The sequence below is a fragment of the Schistocerca piceifrons genome, chromosome 3 (assembly GCF_021461385.2).
Source record: "Schistocerca piceifrons isolate TAMUIC-IGC-003096 chromosome 3, iqSchPice1.1, whole genome shotgun sequence".
Classification (NCBI taxonomy): Eukaryota; Metazoa; Arthropoda; class Insecta; order Orthoptera; family Acrididae; genus Schistocerca; species Schistocerca piceifrons.
The window spans coordinates 131,249,872-131,269,503 of record NC_060140.1 but is presented as its reverse complement, the minus strand read 5'-3'; the positions used below and the strand labels follow the sequence as shown (position 1 = coordinate 131,269,503).

General features: G+C 44.8%; 1 protein-coding gene across 1 annotated transcript in view; it reads right to left on the bottom strand.

The window, feature by feature from the left end:
- Window positions 1–19,632, bottom strand: part of LOC124788461 — a 166,651-nt gene that overhangs the window by 28,317 nt on the left and 118,702 nt on the right. The window contains exon 3 of the mRNA XM_047255731.1: window positions 14,659–14,945. Within this exon, the coding sequence (XP_047111687.1) occupies window positions 14,659–14,945 (287 nt within the window). The remainder of the gene's footprint in view (window positions 1–14,658; window positions 14,946–19,632) is intronic.

Genomic DNA, 19,632 nt, shown 5'->3' with positions numbered 1-19,632 from the left:
CAATCCGAACTTTATCAAAGTCGGAAACGTGATGGTACCCATTTCTCCCCCTTACACGAGGCATCACAACAGCGTTTCACCAGGCAAAGCCGGTCAACTGTTTGTGTATGAGAAATTGGTTGGAAACTTTGCTCATGTCAGCACGTTGTAGGTGTCGCCACCGGTTCCAACCTTGTGTGAATGCCCTGTAAAGTTAATCATTTGCATATCACAGCATCTTCTTCCTGTCGATTAAATTTCGCGTCTGTAGCACGTCATCTTCTTGGTGTAGCAACTTTAATGGCCAGTAGTGTACATTGAGCAAGCTGTGAAGGAAACAAAAGAAGAGTTTGGAAACGGATTTGGAAGATCAGGGCAACGGAATGGATAATGTCTTGAACAGAGTTTAAGGTGAACATCAACAAAAGTAAAACAATGATACTGGGGAGTAATCGAATTAAATCGGGCGATGCTAAAAGAATTAGATTACGAAATAAGACACTAAAAGTAGCGGATGAGTTTCGCTATTTGAGCAACAGAACTGAGTCGTGGTGCAGCAGTTTGATTTACCTTTGTTCGAATACCCTCTTTGCCTCATACATCGATAACGGTAAACTCTTTGTTTGCAACCAGAGGGTATGATGTAGGGGAGCGGATGAAATGAAAGCTCAGTACTGTTCGCTTTGTGACCGACCAGCAGAGAAAAACAAGATACGATGGCGCTCGTTGAGATGGCGTGAGCACTGGTGCGCTCCTAGTGGTAGTTGTACACTTACTACGGACTTGAGTGGTGAATGGATGCGGCATACCTATATTGCCATGGTACGAGGGTTATTCGGATAGTAAGTTCAGATCGGCCAAGAAATGGAAACCACTGTAAAAATCTAATAAAGCTTTTCACATATGTGTTCGGCAGTGTCTCTAGTATGCCTGTCGGTTACATCAGTTGGCCCTTTTCAGTTCTGAGCGCATGGTGAGCATCTAAAGATGCGTAGAAAATAGTGTCTCCCGCCAAGTATGAGGACCTGGTGAGAGATTTCGCCTGATGTTACGCAGCCCACGTTACAGAACTGTCATACGGTTCCTACTTCGTGACAATTCTCGGTCGCAATCTGCAGGAGCAATGAAAATGCTCCTGCGGCATATTCGGTGGGAAGTGTTTGATCACCCGCACTACAGCCCGTAATTGGCTCCCTCCTTGTTTCATCTCTGCTCACATTAACTACTGGATATGAAGACAACATTTTCGCACAGACAACGAGCTACAGATGAGCGCAGAGAATTGGCGGGAAGCACAGGAGGCTGCCTTCTATGGCGAGGGTATTGAAAAGTTGGTACAACGCCACGACAAATGCCTGAGTCGGACTGGTGACTATGTAGAGCAGTGGCTGGAAGCTGTAGCTAACTGTTGCAGATAAAATATTTATGATTATCACAGTGGTTTCCATTTTGCGATCAATCGGAACTTACATTCCGAACAGCCCTAGCATTTTGAATCGTGTAGCGACGAGAGGGTTCGCTGGCATTGGGTACAGCGGACGGAATCTTCTACTGCACGCCTTGGGTAGAGCTATGACTGTTGTTATACGGCAGTACGATGGTGACGTTTCACCTCGATCATAAACATCCTTTTGATCCGACTTGATTTTTCCGCTTACTGCGGAAACTTCCTTTGTTTATTGGTGAGTACTGACTAATTTCCTTGCCAAGCTGGTATTCTTATGGGGGAACCTATCGGACTCTCGTCGTCTGCCACCGTCAGGTTTTCCTTCTTTCTTTCTTTTTTTGTTATAGAACGGGAAGTGAGCCCGGGAAAGAGTTAAGAGTAGTTATCCGGGCTGTGATAGAATTCGTCCTGACACTGACGCTACTGAAGTAATTAAAGTGTAGCAAGTTTGGTGATAAATTGTCATAATGGTTAAATAATTACCTAATTGCGTAAGAGACTGTTCGGAGCAACTGATACATTAAAATGGATATTTTGAGGCGATTCCTTAATCAGAATATTAGTTGCTAAATTCCAAGTTGGTAAATTTTTTTCATTTGTGGAAACCTGAACGGGTTCCTTTTAAATTGTGCGTATTCATTTGTTCTGAGCCTGTGCTTATATTTCTTTCATGTGTTCCAGATAGCTAAATAACTGTGTTTGTAAATCCTAGAGCTTGTACTGATGGCTGACGAGGGTTATGTATGTCATGGCTTTGTGGGCCTTTGTCACCGCTACGTGTAATTATTCCGTCACCCTATGCCAGTAATTACGCCCGCAGGTTCTATGCGTGATGCCTGAATCTGTTATTACTCTAATTATAGACAACATGCAGCCTTAGTGATGTACGAAGTTTAATTCTTTAAGTGGCACAGAAAGTAGTTCATTCAGCACAACGCTGTGTAGGCTTTAAACTGGTTTTTAACTTTGTTGGTCTCTTGCAGTTTTACTTTGGTTGCTAGTAAATTTTCTCACTGTAAACTCTTTGGCCTGTAACCGCAGTAACGTTCTGAAGTTTGAAGTTAATTTAGCGTTTCAAGGTTTAAAAAAGAAGTTGCGATTGAATTTTCTTCTGTAACGTTTATTTAAGTATATTGTGGACGTGTTCCACTAAAAATGTAATTAAGGTCGTGCTTACCCATTGGGAAATTTTGTTTGTAATAATTGTGTTTTTAAGTATTATGTGTGTCTTAGCTTCTCCAGCACCTCAGGACCCCACCACATAGCTCCTGGCTGTTGCTCCAGTCCAATAATAAGTGATGAGGACCGAAACAGAAAGGATACCAAACATAGACTAGTAACCCAAGAAAGGAGAAATTTGTTAAAATCAAATATAACTTAAATGCTAGGAAGTCTTTTCTGAAGATATTTGTCTGAGTGTAGCCAAGTGTGGGAGTGAAAAGTGGATGACAAGCAGTTCATAAAAGAAAAAAATAGAAACTTTTGAAATGTAGTGCTACAGAGGAATGTTGAAAATGAAATGGCTGGATCGAATAACTAAAGAAGAGGTACTGAATCGCAATGAGGAAAAAAGAAATTTGTGGCACACTTGATTAAAAGAAGCGATCTGGTGATAGGACAAATCCTGAGGCTTCAAGGAATCGTCAGTTTGGCAGGAAAAGGAGGTGTGAGATAGACAAAGGCTTGAACACAGTAAGCACGTTCAAACTTATGCAAGAAATCTTTATGGTGCGAAAAGCGGCAACTTACTATAAGTAATAAAAAGTGCGAGGTCATCAACATGAGTAATGCAGGACGATTCAGAAAAGATCGTTTCAACTAGCTCTTTATAGTTATATACCTTCTTGTAAGATCATCACATGATCAAAACAAATTGCAAAACGATTTAGACAAGAAATCTGTATGGTACGAAAAGTGGCAACTGACTATAAATAATAAAAAGTGCTAGGGCCTCAACATGAGTACTAAAAGGAATCCGCTAAATTTCGACTACAGGGTAAAACTGACAAATGTAAAGCTCTACAATCAACTACACATTTAGGGACTACAATGACGAATAATGTAAGTCAGGACGATAATATAGATTAATTTGCGGAGAAAGCAAACCAAAGAATGAGATTTATTGTCAGAACACTTGAAAAATGTAACAGGTGTACTAAAGAGACCTTTTACACTATGCTTGTCCACGTTCTTCTACACTTCTGGAAATTGAAATAAGAACACCGTGAATTCATTGTCCCAGGAAGGGGAAACTTTATTGACACATTCCTGGGGTCAGATACATCACATGATCACACTGACAGAACCACAGGCACATAGACACAGGCAACAGAGCATGCACAATGTCGGCACTAGTACAGTGTATATCCACCTTTCGCAGCAATGCAGGCTGCTGTTCTCCCATGGAGACGATCGTAGAGATGCTGGATGTAGTCCTGTGGAACGGCTTGCCGTGCCATTTCCACCTGGCGCCTCAGTTGGACCAGCGTTCGTGCTGGACGTGCAGACCGCGTGAGACGATGCTTCATCCAATCCCAAACATGCTCAATGGGGGACAGATCCGGAGATCTTGCTGGCCAGGGTAGTTGACTTAAAGCTTCTAGAGCACGTTGGGTGGCACGGGATACATGCGGACGTGCATTGTCCTGTTGGAACAGCAAGTTCCCTTGCCGGTCTAGGAATGGTAGAACGATGGGTTCGATGACGGTTTGGATGTACCGTGCACTATTCAGTGTCCCCTCGACGATCACCAGTGGTGTACGGCCAGTGTAGGAGATCGCTCCCCACACCATGATGCCGGGTGTTGGCCCTGTGTGCCTCGGTCGTATGCAGTCCTGATTGTGGCGCTCACCTGCACGGTGCCAAACACGCATACGACCATCATTGGCACCAAGGCAGAAGCGACTCTCATCGCTGAAGACGACACGTCTCCATTCGTCCCTCCATTCACGCCTGTCGCGACACCACTGGAGGCGGGCTGCACGATGTTGGGGCGTGAGCGGAAGACGGCCTAACGGTGTGGGGGACCGTAGCCCAGCTTCATGGAGACGGTTGCGAATGGTCCTCGCCGATACCCCAGGAGCAACAGTGTCCCTAATTTGCTGGGAAGTGGTGGTGCGGTCCCCTACGGCACTGCGTAGGATCCTACGGTCTTGGCGTGCATCCGTGCGTCGCTGCGGTCTGGTCCCAGGTCGACGGGCACGTGCACCTTCCGCCGACCACTGGCGACAACATCGATGTACTGTGGAGATCTCACGCCCCACGTGTTGAGCAATTCGGCGGTACGTCCAGCCGGCCTCCCGCATGCCCACTATACGCCCTCGCTCAAAGTCCGTCAACCGCACATACGATTCACGTCCACGCTGTCGCAGCATGCTACCAGTGTTAAAGACTGCGATGGAGCTCCGTATGCCACGGCAAACTGGCTGACACTGACGGCGGCGGTGCACAAATGCTGCGCAGCTAGCGCCATTCGACGGCCAACACCGCGGTTCCTGGTGTGTCCGCTGTGCCGTGCGTGTGATCATTGCTTGTACAGCCCTCTCGCAGTGTCCGGAGCAAGTATGGTGAGTCTGACACACCGGTGTCAATGTGTTCTTTTTTCCATTTCCAGGAGTGTAGAATATGAAAGTGCGGTGTGGAATCCACGTCAGACAGGACTGACGGAGGACATAGAAAAAATTCAAAGAAGGAGAGATCGTTTTGTATTATCGCGAAATAGCGGTGTAATTAAAGCAAAGGTGATTTTCGTTGTTGCGGGATCTTGTTATGACATTTCAGCTTCGTCCTCAGAGTGTGAAAATATTTTGTTGGCGCCCATCTATCTGAGGAGGACTGATCATCACAATAAAATAGAGAAATCAGAGCTCGCACAGAAATATTTATGTGTTAATTTTCCCGCGCGCTGTTAGAGGGTGGAATGGCAGAGAATAACCTTAAACGTGGTTTAATGAATTTTCTGCCACACACTTAATTGTGAATTGCGGAGTAAACGTATAAGAGACTTGCACCTGATGGGAAAGCGTGGAGAGCTCCATTAAGGAAGTCTACCGTCTGGAAACCATTACAACAACACTACCTTTCTTGCATAACGTAAGACACCAGCTCCACGACAGATTTCAGAGGCGTCAAAGCTTAATTACGAGGTGCAATCAAGTAAAAACATCTTATATCATTTTTCTCACAATATAATTATACGAAATGAAATTCGACTGAATTTCCTCATGTTGTGAAATCAGAAGAAGCGATCTGTTTTACTTGGTAAAAACTTTCTAAAGCCAAGATCGCATAAATATTTCTTTATTTACAACAACCGTTTCGATAGATTTTGTTCTCACCTCGAGATATTCAAAAAAATTTGTTACAAAACGCGTTCATTTTGAGTTGTAATCTCATATAAAGTTGTCACAGTAATGGCTAAAATGTAGCACGTTATACTAAGGGTTGTCACAAATAATACATTTTAAAAAAAGCACCTTCTGGATGTGGCAATGTCCACATATGTAGTAGCCCTAACACATGAGTTTTGCGACATGAAATCGCAACAAACAATAAAATGCACAGTATGCCATCTGTGTTGTTAGCCGGACATGTTCTAATCGTTCGAAATCCACCTTAAATGGCGTATAAGTTGGATCTTCAAAGACTGGAACAGGTTCAGAGAAGTTCTTGTAGCGACCATCCATAGCCCAGAATCAATCGTCCGTATGTCTGAATCACACACGTTACCAAGGTCAGGTGTGCCTTCTGCCAGTACTCGACATAAAGGGTCCAGAATAGCTCCTTAGAACTCTTCACTCAGAGAGTCAAAGTCTCTATTTGACTCCCATAGCGTTCTGCTATTGTCTGCTTTTCTATTGGCTGAACATAATCACCCCACAAGACACATCGTTCTTACATTCTGCAGACTTCATTTGATTCTTCTTGACTACTTCCCAGAATAAACATGTTACAGCAACGTTTAAATAAAGGAATGCTGTAAAACTTCTGTTACTCAGATCGTTTACAATAAATAAAATTAATACTTGGTTCGTAAATAAGTAAGCCAGTATTTTTCCAAATGTGTGCTCACGATATATGACACCAGATTGTCCTTGAATATTGTTTAAACTGTTATTTATGCCTTTTCGACAGGAGCATCTTTTCGTTCTTTTTTCAATCAAAGTGTCCGCTAACGCGTGCGACTGACGATTTGTAAGCTAGCACAATTTTCTAACAGCACTTGCAATCAAGATTAGAATGAAGTTTCTGGCAAAATGGTAAACTGTTTATTAAATAACTACGCAAGTATGACAAATATGAGATTGTGGAGGATACTATGTTCTAACATATGCATAATGGAAAACTATAAATAAGTCATAAGTCAATAAATAAAATAGATATAGATGAAAGCTTTTCAGAGATGACAGCTGTAGTGCAATAGTATCATCTGAGATACGCTTTGTTGAAATTGCATGAAGCAATTGAAAATTGTTAATTCAGAGGTTCGATATGTAAATGTTTATTTACTATGAAATATTAACTTCTGTAGTTTATGGATATTGAAATGTTGTGTCATTTCACGCGCCTTATTTGTCTGAGATTGCCGATGTATTCATAATTGCATTGATATTTTATTGTAAATTTTAATAGACTCTCAATGAACTGAAAGAAGCCATCTTTCAGCTTGTCTCAAAGTCTTCCATTGCTGGTCATTCCGCTTTCTGCCAAGCGAGCGACTGTTATCCAGCTCCCCTCTTTTGGGATTTACCCACATCCATTGTTCGCCCTGGGCTGTTCTTGAGCAGCCGCCGGGCCTGCTGGCATTCAGCTGTACACCATATGCACTCTATCTCGTAGCATTTCCAGGGCACCGATTAGCTCTCCTACCTACGTATAATGCTAGAACTCATAAGGTAATGCACGAGGATGCCCTCTGTAGAATCAGCGAGAGAAGGAATATATGGAAAATACTGACAAGAAGAAGGGACAGGATGATAGGACATCTGGTAAGACATCAGGGAATAACTTCCATGCTACTAGAAGGAGCTGTAGTGGATAGAAACTGTAGAGAAAGAAATTGGAATACTTCCAACACATAACTGAGGACATAGTTTGCAAATACTACTCTGAGATGAAAAGGTGGCTGGAGAGGAATTCGTGGCCACCACATCGAATTAGAAGACTGATGATTAAATAAAAAAAAAAAAAAAAAAAAAAAAGAAAGGACAAATGTCCTATTTTGAATGGTTTCCGTTTACAACTATAAACAATGCAACATGCATTGTACAAAATATCAACTGAAAAATACTATTTTTAAGACTTTCGCCTCTAAGAATTATCGTAAAGATCACTGTACAAGTCACAATAAATTCTCCAATATCTCACTGTAAAGTGCATTGCATTTGTAAAATCTTAGGAGAACATGTTGCGTTGCTCGTCAGAATGCCTCTAATGGTGTAAGATCCGACGATTCTGGTGGCCAGTTAATTGTACCACGACGATCAATCCAGCGACTTGGGTAAGTGCGGTTGAGATGTTCCCTCACATGTCTGGTGAAATGAGCTTTGCCTCGGAAACGATTCGGAATAGACCACGTGTCCATATGAATTTTCTGGCTTCAAATAGGTGTTCCTGTCTTATCCCGGAGTACTGACCATTCCTGCTGGGACACATTCTGGATGTGGGGGTCTAGGGGAGGGCCGAGGGTGGTGCAGAAATACACAAGCGAGTCCTCGTGAGCTCCAGAGTAGGTGGGCGGCATACACAATATATCACCTAAGGACGGTGGTTTTGGAGGCCGGGAGGGGGGAGCAGGGGAGGTGGTTTCGGATGTGGCGCCACGCCAGTTCCTTGCGCCAGCTGACGTCGCTCGGTCTCGCCGGGGGCTAGATTTGCCCATCTCACCTTCGTCTCACTACATAATATCCCTTGGCCCATGCCAGCGGGTGGAAGGCGGGAATCCAAGCCACCTTCACGTGTGTGCATGTCTCACTATATAGTGTCCTGTGGGTGTTTGAGAAAGCAATTCCTTTATTCCCACATACATTTAGCACTAAGTCAAAGAATAACTATATCACTGCACGTAAATTAACACTTCACGGAATGTTTATGAAGCACTGTACACTTGTAGGGATCGATTGTCAGAAATAGGTCACTACATGACTCCCCCCTTTAATGCTAGCGATACCGCAGATTAAATTTCACACGCCGTCCAGCTCTTGTAACTACTTCTTTCTTGAAACCGGGCGGTGCGTCACGTGTGTCAGTGGTTGTGTTAGGGAGTGGTGTAGTAGTCCTCGACGTCGATCTTGGTGTTGCAGTGACTGGTGTTCTGAGTGTTGTGGTGTTCATGGGGTATAGGAACACATCTTGTAGCTTCTCCTGTCTTCTCTGGTTTGTGTTCAGTGGTAGCTGTGGTGTCTGTTGCGTCCAGAAATGCAGTCTTGATACGGTCCACTGTAACTGTGGTGGGTGTACCGTTAATCATTATGCGGAAAGTATTGGTATCCCTACTGACTACCAGATATGGTCCGTCATATGGTGGCTGCAGTGGTTTACGCACAGTATCATTGCGTAAGAATACATGCGTGCACTGGTCTAGCTCCGCAAAAACGAACGAGTGTCTTCCAAGCTGGTTTCTGGGCATTGTTGGTCTCAATTGGCGTATATGCTCTCTTAATCTTGTGGCGAATTCTGAGGCTGTGATTGTATCATCTGCCACGCTGTGCAGAAATTCTCCAGGTAGGCGTAACGTTTGTCCATACACCAGTTCTGCTACTGTTGCTTTCAGATCACTTTTGAAGTACGATAGGTAGTGTCTCTGTCCAACTCGGTGTTGCGTGACATTTCAGTGCTGCCTTTAACTGTCGATGAGGACGCTCAACCATGCCATTTGATGCGGGGTGGTATGCCGTGCTGCGTATGCGTTTCATACCTAATAATATAGCCAATGCTTTGAAAACGTAGGCTTCAAATTGTCGTCCTTGATCAGTTGTAATTCTCAGTGGAACTCCAAAGCGGGCAATCCAACCACGAAAAAATGTTTGAGCTACAGTTTCTGCAGTGATGTCCTTCATTGGAAATGCTTCAGGCCACCTAGTAAATCTGTCAATCACCGTGAGGCAATAACTGTAGCCTTCCGATGTCGACAGTGGGCCGGTAATGTCAACATGCACATGGTCAAAATTCTGATTTGGTGGAAGAAATGTGCCTAATGGTGCCCTGACGTGCTGTTTGATTTTATTCCTCTGGCACGCCAAGCATTGCTTCACAAATGGTTTACAGTCTGTGTGCATACATGGCCACACAAATTTTTGTTTGACCAATCTGAGTGTGGCTCTTACTCCTGGGTGTGACAGATTGTGCATTGACGCAATTGCCTGTGTTCTGAATTGCTGTGGCACAAATGGACGTAACATTCCTCTTCCTACGTCACAGTACAACTCAATGCTTGCTTCAGGAAATGTCACGAGCTGTAGCTTCAATCCTTTCTCTTGTTGCAATAGATCACGCAACTCACTATCACATTGTTGCGCATGCGCGAGGGCGTCGTAATCAATGGCCTTTGTCACTGCTTCCACCTGTGCGATGTCATCTGTTGCTGTGGACACTGCTTCTATGCGAGAAAGTGCATCAGCTGGGACATTTAGCTTCCCTTCCACATACACAATGCTGGTCGTGAACTGGCTGATGTAATCTAAGTGTCACAGCTGCCTGGGCGATGCTTTCTCTGGCTTTACCTGAAAGGCATAGGTAAGCGGTTTATGATCTGTGTAAATCGTGAACTGTCGCCCTTCTAATGCGTGTCTAAATTTTTTTACTGCCGCATAAGCTGCGTACAGCTCACGGTCATATGTTGCCAAACATTGCTGAGATGGTGACAACTTATGACTATAAAATGCAATGAGCTGCCATAACTGATCAGTTTGTTGCTGAAGTACGATACCAATGGCAGTGGACGAAGCATCAACCATGAGAGGCGAGTGGAGCATGCGCGAACGGGTGTCCTAATTGTGCAGCCTCTGCTATAGCTTTTTTTATAGCGTGAAACGCGGTGTCCGCCTCGATAGTCCAATGCACTCTGTGGTTAGGTTTAGGTGCGCCTTTAAGTAGTTCATTCAATGGTGCAGTTATCAGTGCATGATTGCGAATGAAGCGTTAGTAGAAATTCACTACTCCAATGAATCGTCGTAATTCTCTGACTGTGACAGGGCGGGGGTATTTGTTTATGGCCTCTACTTTACTGTGTGGCGGTCGAATACCCTGTGCATTCACCAAATATCCTGGAAAGTGGACATCTTTCTCACCAAAAACACACTTGGCAGGATTAATTACTAGTCCATGTGTGCGTAGGCGGTCAAACACTTGTGCCAAATGCTGTAAGTGCTCCTCTTCCGATGCAGACATCACCAATAAATCATCTATATACACGTAACAAAAATCTAAATCTCTTGTAACCTCATCCATAAAACGTTGGGAGGTCTGGGCGGCATTACATAGTCCGAATGGCATTCGGCTGAATTCAAATAGACCGAATGGTGTTGTCACCGCTGTTTTAGGAATGTCTTCTGCAGCTATAGGGATCTGATAGTAAGCTCGAACTAGATCAATGGTAGAAAATATAGTCTTACCGTGAACATTTGCAGAGAAGTCTTATATATGTGGAACTGGGTACCGGTCTGGAATGGTCCTTGCATTGAGTTGGCGATAGTCACCGCAGGAGCGCCATCCATTCTCCGTTTTAGGCACGATGTGAATTGGGGATGCCCAACTGCTACTAGAAACTCTGCAGATACCTTGTGACAACATGCTGCGAAATTCCTGCTTTACCACTTTTAGCTTTTCGGCCGTTAAACGTCTAGGCCGAGCGTGAGTTGGCTGCCCTGGCGTGGTCAAAATGTGGTGGACGGTTGTATGCTTGACTGGTGGGAGAGTAGACGATTGCTGTGTGATCTCGGGGTATCCTTTCAGTATTCGTATATATGGTGTGTCGCCTGTGACTGTGCGTACCTCTAGTGGTGTGATACAACGGACGTTTCCTGTTGTATGCAGACTAGTAGTCAAATCTATTAGTCGCTGACGTCGCAGATCTGGCAGTAAGTCGTAGAAGGACAAAAAATCTGCTCCGATAATAGGCTGTGATATATCTGCCACTGTAAATTGCCATTCAAACACACGGCGTAGCCCCAAGTTAAGGAATAATGTTACTCGACCGTATGTTCTAATTTTGGAGTCATTGGCGGCGTATAGATAACAGTCGTCGCAGCTCCGTCGTGATAAGCGGTTTGCTGGATATACGGACACTTCTGCGCCTGTATCGACGAGAAACTGTAGTTTTGTTTCGCGGTCTGTCACAAAAAGTCGGCGAGTGTTTGCACTGGAAGTTATCGCTGCTACGGTGTCTGCCTCATGTTTCCACTTGCAAGGTGGCGTATACTTTCGTGCATCATTACCAAATGTCTTGTGGTACCAGCATAAGTTCTGTAGTGATGGTGATCGATTGCGACTTCGTGACCGTCGGCGGCGTGGACGTTGGCGGTTGTGCGTTGTTTGTAATGCAGCTACCTGTGCGGTCAACTCTGCCAGTTGTGATTGTAGGGAGACTAACGTCACTGTGGGCGAATTTTCTTGTTGTGGCGTTAATGCTGAGACACTTGATGTGGGATACATTTCAATTAACCTGTCGGCCGTTTGTGCCAGTGCGTTTAGATCGCCTGCACATATCGTGAGAATGTTTTGAGTATCTGGCGGCAACCGAGACAACCATATACTTCGTAGCACATCATCAGTTACAGTGTTACTTGCCAGTGTGCGCAAACGTCGTAAGAGTTGTGATGGAGTGCGATCTCCGAGTTCTTCAGTGCGCAGTAGCTTCTCTAGCCGTTTTGCCTCTGATTGTGACAAACGCGTTATTAATGCGTTTTTAATGGATGCATAACGATCGGTATCCGGTGGTGCGGCTAGGATATCTTGTACTTCTGCTGCTAGATCTTCTGTAAGTGCTGCAACCACTTAGCTGTACTTAGTTTCGTCCGCCGATATTTGTGCGAGGACGAACTGGCTCTCTAACTTTGCAAACCACAATAGAGGATTATGTAACCAGAATGGTGGAGGTTTTATCGTCACCCTGTTAATTGCACTGCCGGCTTCAGGTTGAATTGAGACTGGCGAATCGGTCGTTATCGTGCTGAAACAAGCGCGACGCGGCTGGCACGGAAGTTACAAACGCGAACGTCGCGGAATTTCGTTAAACGCTGAAGCCGACGCGGATGTTAACGTAGTTCGTCGGGTGTCACCAAATGTGGGTGTTGGAGAGAGCAATTCCTTTATTCCCACATACATTTAGCAATAACTTAACACTACACACATGAATTAATTGTGTAAACATGAACAGCACGGAATAACTAACAAAAGCTAAGTCAAAGAATAACTATATCACTGCACGTAAATTAACACTTAACGGAATGTTAATGAAGCACTGTACACTTGTAGGGATCGATTGTCAGAAATAGGTCACTACAGTCCCTTGACCATACCAGCGGGTAGGGGTTCGAGCGACCTTCATAGTTTAAAGTTAATATATATCGAGAAGTGGTGCGCAAGCGAAATATTTATTCCTTGACTTCGCGTTGCTCCATGCCGAGCGAAGAAAAATAAGAAAATCGGAATGCGACTGGACTTTGTTACGAGACAGGATAACGAGAGGACGTGTATGAAGTGTGGGCAATGAAACAGTTATTGTTAGCCGCCATATTGTATAATTTGTGCTTTATGAGATTCACAAGTGATATGTAATGTTAATGTGGAGTTGAGTAACGGCCATAATACAGTCTGTTGCATTTCAAAGGTTACTGCGCGTGTATTATTTTGATCAAAGGATTCTGTGATGAACTATTATGTGCTAAAAGCTTGTATAGGACTTCAAACATTTGGTGGTCGATGCTTGCTGTAGAACCTGCTTCAATAACAGGGCCAAAAGCATAGATAAAGTTTTCACTGCTAAAAGGAACTCATTTCACTCGCAGACAATCAGCGAATGACGAGATGCGAATGGGAGTGTTCCAATTCGAGAAGATCCTATAGAAGTTTTCTTTCTCTCACCATTTCAAGAATTTTACAGGCGACCGTCGGAGTCGGCAAGAGAGTAACGTGTCTACGTGTACGAAATTACCTACGCTGTGGGGGAAGTCGACGCCATATGGGATATTATCCTGCTCAGACATACAGAGACACTACACACACTAGTCCAAAAACAACGAGTTCAATATTACCAGCTTAAAACATTAATTTCTTCTTTTGCGCAGTAATATTACAACTTCCACCCTCTTTCGAAGATCCAGACGCTACTACCGCGTCTATGTATGGGGAACATCGTGGCAATCCCGGTAGCCAACAATTTCTACCTCTGATGACGATGTTGGAGGCAGCTGTCCAAGGCTCCAGTATTTTATTCGAAATGCAACTGTCCACAATATAAATTGTATTGTATTGCTTAAAATTGTTCCTGTTTTGGTAACTAATGTTAATGCGAACTGTATTGGCAATTATGTGCAATGATTTGGTAACAAATGTTAATGTACTCCTAAGATTATAAATTAGTATACACTTATCATGAACACGGTAGTACATATTATTCCTGTTTTCTTGTATGATTAATAATGCTTATGCTTCTTGTTTGCAATAGAGAAACGAACATATATAGAAGTTCAACTGTACAAAAGCCACGTCCACTATGACAGGCTCGAGGATTTGCCGAGCCCTCATGTGGGTGAGGCTTTCCGTGGAATCAGAGCATCCCGTTTTTAGTCATTCTTGTTTTGGCCATCTGCTAAGGAAGTACATCTTAAGTTTACAAATTATCTCATGTAAATTTTATTCTTCTTTGATTTTATATGTTTCTTAAATTTCAAACTTTCTAAATTCTTTTTAGAGTTTCTTTGTATTGACAATATATACAAAAAATATATACAATATATATAAAAAAACGAATAATAAACAGAGGAAGGTTAGTGGCACACCGTGCAAGAAATCGGGTCCCCCTCCACGTGGCTAGGGACGGGCAACGGTGTGAGAACTTTCATGAACATCTAGAAGTTCTCACACCGGCTAAGAGACCATGAGTGCCACTAACGCTACATTTTGTAGTAGCGGTAGACTCCACCATAGCTACTAGACGGTGGGTTTCTCTGTAAGTTAAATGAAAAAAAAGTCCACAATATAAATACCACGTTGCGATGGAAGTGGCGGCGTACCTGTAAGGAGACTCCTCAGTGCAAAGCCTGCCAAAGGGGACACTGAGCGGGAAGACGACGGCGACGCGCAGGTGCTGGATCTGCTGGTAGAAGATGTTGTCCTCGAGGTCGCCGAACGGGATGGTGTTGGGCAGCGCGGGCTGCGGCACCTGGCTCACGTTGACGGCGGCCAGCAGCAGGCAGCGGGGCTCCGCCGCGTCGCGCCGCAGCTGCAGCGACACCGCCAGGTTGGTGTTCGCGTGGAAGTTCTTGCCCGTCGTCGCCAGCACCACCTCGCACCGGAACACCTGAAGGCCGAGACACGCACTTCTCACGTCTCTCCCCTACGCCAGCACGTCTACACTGTGCAAGCTGTGATAGCAAAATGTCAAAAACTAAATATAAGAAAAGTTAGTCACCACAGTACACCTTCTATTAAAGACAGTACACCTTCTATTACCACAACTTCGCTTCCCACGCCCGGGTTCCCGGGTTCGATTCCCGGCGGGGTCAGGGATTTTCTCTGCCTCGTGATGGCTGGGTGTTGTGTGCTGTCCTTAGGTTAGTTAGGTTTAATTAGTTCTAAGTTCTAGGCGACTAATGACCTCAGCAGTTGAGTCGCATAGTGCTCAGAGCCATTTTTTACCACAACTGATGTAGTGCCACTGCTCATTACCGTCGTTACTCGCCGGATCTCGCCGATTCCCGTAAGACTTTGAGCTTGGTGTGCATTTGTTCTGAAGAGGTCATTGGCCGTCATCACCCTAATTGTATGTGTAGTGTCTGTTCTGTCGGACACCACATATATTCTGAAAATTGTCTGCGAAGAATACATTTTTAATCGATCAAATCGCTGTTACCGTATTTCCTTAGGCGCCTACAGTTGTTGTTAAATGACGATCAGTTTGGCTTTAAGAAAGTTAAAGACACCAGCCGCAGTTCTGACACTCTCTGTGTCCAGTGGGGTTTTTAGAGCTGTCGCAGCATCTAGAGTATGTGCCGTCACTGGTTCTAACTTCATGTTTTTCTTTTTCTCATGGCCTCCTTAATGCCAACTAAGCAGGCAACTTTCGGTCTTCCTCTTCTCCTTCTTCACTGAGTGTGGTACTTCAAGACCTTCTTTGGTCATCTCTTATCTGTCATTCAGATTGTGTGTCCATATCAGGAGAGCTTCTGTTTTTCTATGTGTAATGCTTTCTTGAGTCTTGGTCATTTCAGTAATCCCCGTATTTCTTACGTTGTCTTGCCAATGTATTCTACACAATCTGCTGAGGTAGTCCAATTCTACAACTTTCAATTTGTTTTTGCTACACTCCTGGAAATGGAAAAAAGAACACATTGACACCGGTGTGTCAGACCCACCATACTTGCTCCGGACACTGCGAGAGGGCTGTAAAAGCAATGATCACACGCACGGCACAGCGGACACACCAGGAACCGCGGTGTTGGCCGTCGAATGGCGCTAGCTGCGCAGCATTTGTGCACCGCCGCCGTCAGTGTCAGCCAGTTTGCCGTGGCATACGGAGCTCCATCGCAGTCTTTAACACTGGTAGCATGCCGCGACAGCGTGGACGTGAACCATATGTGCAGTTGACGGACTTCGAGCGAGGGCGCATAGTGGGCATGCGGGAGGCCGGGTGGACGTACCGCCGAATTGCTCAACACGTGGGGCGTGAGGTCTCCACAGTACATCGATGTTGTCGCCAGTGGTCGGCGGAAGGTGCACGTGCCCGTCGACCTGGGACCGGACCGCAGCGACGCACGGATGCACGCAGTGCTGTAGGGGACCGCACCGCCACTTCCCAGCAAATTAGGGACACTGTTGTTCCTGGGGTATCGGCGAGGACCATTCGCAACCGTCTCCATGAAGCTGGGCTACGGTCGCGCACACCGTTAGGCCGTCTTCCGCTCACGCCCCAACATCGTGCAGCCCGCCACCAGTGGTGTCGCGACTGGCGTGAATGGAGGGACGAATGGAGACGTGTCGTCTTCAGCGATGAGAGTCGCTTCTGCCTTGGTGCAATGATGGTCGTATGCGTGTTTGGCGCCATGCAGGTGAGCGCCACAATCAGGATTGCATACGACCGAGGCACACAGGGCCAACACCCGGCATCATGGTGTGGGGAGCGATCTCCTACACTGGCCGTACACCACTGGTGAACGTCGAGGGGACACTGAATAGTGCACGGTACATCCAAACCGTCATCGAACCCATCGTTCAACCATTCCTAGACCGGCAAGGGAACTTGCTGTTCCAACAGGACAATGCACGTCCGCATGTATCCCGTGCCACCCAACGTGCTCTAGAAGGTGTAAGTCAACTACCCTGGCCTGCAAGATCTCCGGATCTGTCTCCCATTGAGCATGTTTGGGACTGGATGAAGCGTCGTCTCACGCGGTCTGCACGTCCAGCACGAACGCTGGTCCAACTGAGGCGCCAGGTGGAAATGGCATGGCAAGCCGTTCCACAGGACTACATCCAGCATCTCTACGATCGTCTCCATGGGAGAATAGCAGCCTGCATTGCTGCGAAAGGTGGATATACACTGTACTAGTGCCGACATTGCGCATGCTCTGTTGCCTGTGTCTATGTGCCTGTGGTTCTGTCAGTGTGATCATGTGATGTATCTGACCCCAGGAATGTGTCAATAAAGTTTCCCCTTCCTGGGACAATGAATTCACGGTGTTCTTATTTCAATTTCCAGGAGTGTATTTTCAAGGAAACTTCCAGCACTCTCATCCATATTTCTTTACTATCCAACTTACCTTACAAGAGCATAACAAAGGATTTAGCTTCTGAATTGCTGCATTCCCGTGGCTCCTTGTTATTGTATTTCCCAATTAGTTGTTGTGTCTTCCAGTAGGGTGCTATCCAAATATTTCAGTTTTTCACTTGCGCTGATGTGCGGGCCCCTACTACATTTTCTCTGCTTCCTAATTATTCAGTCTTTTGGAAGTTTACTTTCAATCCCTACTTTATTATATTCTTCTAATAATTTCCTAGCATAAGGGAGAGATCATCTTTGACAAAATTACTGGAGAAATCAGCGATCGCAAACAGCATTTTAAAATTAATTGTAACAGTCGTCAGAACAAGGCCCGTTTATTAAACCTTTTAATAAACGTGTCTTGTGATCTAGACTGTTGTAATTTAATTCCAGATAACATCTTATTCACTGGCCACCATTACCTGATCATCCGAAATGAATGGGTTGTACATATGTTGATCCTTTGTCATATGAGTACCTATTCCAGCAAATTTCCTACTCCGCAGTTCTGAGGCTGTCTGGATGTATATTTTAACAATATATAGGAGATAAACAGAATTTCTGTTTTAATCCTTTTCCAATTCCGAACGGCTGTGTCAAAATGTTATTCCCAGCTTACACTGCAAAATTGTATAGGTTGCACACACTTCTAACGTGCAGGGTGAACCACAAACCGCTTGCACTGCAAATAATTTGGACATCGAAGGCCCTATTGATACACGGTTTTGACGAAATTAAATTGTAGGCAAGGGAGCGTTCTTGCAGCCAATACGCAGATTTTGAGACGTTGACGAAGGTACAGTTTTTTTGCAAAATTCATAAATTTTTAAATCGAACAATGCATATTGACAGAAAAATTCTAAAAGTAGCATAAATGAGAATGTCACGGGTGTTTGTTGCAGGAAGCTAGTGCAAGTAGTTTACGAGTTATTGTATTGTGAACACTGTTAACACCGACAGCTGTTTGCTCCATCCTGTTGCTTAGATGCTAGGCGGCGATGTTACGTTTGCTTACGTAGTGTTGTGTGTACACTGTGATTGCACTGAGACGATCCTGTCACTTATTGCGTTACGGTGGACGTAGGACCACGTGGTTGGCAGATGCTATTTCCCACTGCGAAAAAACCGGACAAGTTCATGGTATATCGTGAATGTAGGACGTATGCCGTTCGTGTGAGGTTCCGCGTACACCGGAAGATGTCACAATGGCCGTCAACTTCTTCAACCTCATGAAACAATTACAGACGGTATGAAACAGCGTATTACTGCTCCTTGCGTTACAATTTCTGCTGAAATGCTAGGACGTGTGCAGCAACCGTCACATTGCAAACTACAAGCTTGTATTGACGCTGATAGTGGTTATTTTGAGAACAGGCTTTAAGGATAGATCGGTTCTCTACCTTTCAGCTCTCACAGAGGTACTACATTCAACTTTGTTTTGTTTGTCTTTCATTTGTCCTAGGCAATGTCTCATTTAACAACACGACACCGCCGGACACCTACTAACATCAATGTAGGGTTGCACAGGCGCACCCAGGAGAAAAATGGCTCTGAGCACTATGCGACTTAACAGCTGAGGTCATCAGTCCCTCAGAACTTAGAAGTACTTAAACCTAACTAACCTAAGGACATCACACACATCCATGGTCGAGGCAGGATTCGAACCGTAGAAGTCGCGCGGTTCCGTACTACAGCGCCTAGAACCGCATGGCCACCACGGCCGGCACGCAGGAGAAATAAAAATTCCTTTGTGTTACAACATGGAACAAATAACTGACAGTGTCCACAACATTCAAACTACGGTATCTCGTAACCTGCTTGCACTTGACTCCTGCAACGAGCACTATTGACGTTCTAATTTAGTCTAATTTGATTGTGGTTCTGTTAACGGGCATTATTCCATTAAAATATTTATACCTTTTTAAAAATAAATACATGTTTGAAACACATATCACTCTGTGTGTGGGCTGCATAGGCGGGCCCCTGCCTGCCACCCCAATCTGTGAAATCCGCGTTATCAGCGGCGCCTTGTATTATGGAAATATGTGCAGTGCTAAAGTTTTAGTAAATTCCCCCTGTATACCTTTTCAATGTCATTTCGCCTCAAGCCCTTAGCTTTTTTCAGCGGCACAGTGTCATACGCCTTCTCGAGGTGTTGTTGTTGCGGTCTTCAGTCCTGTGCAAGCTTCTTCATCTCCCAGTACCTACTGTAACTTACATCCTTCGG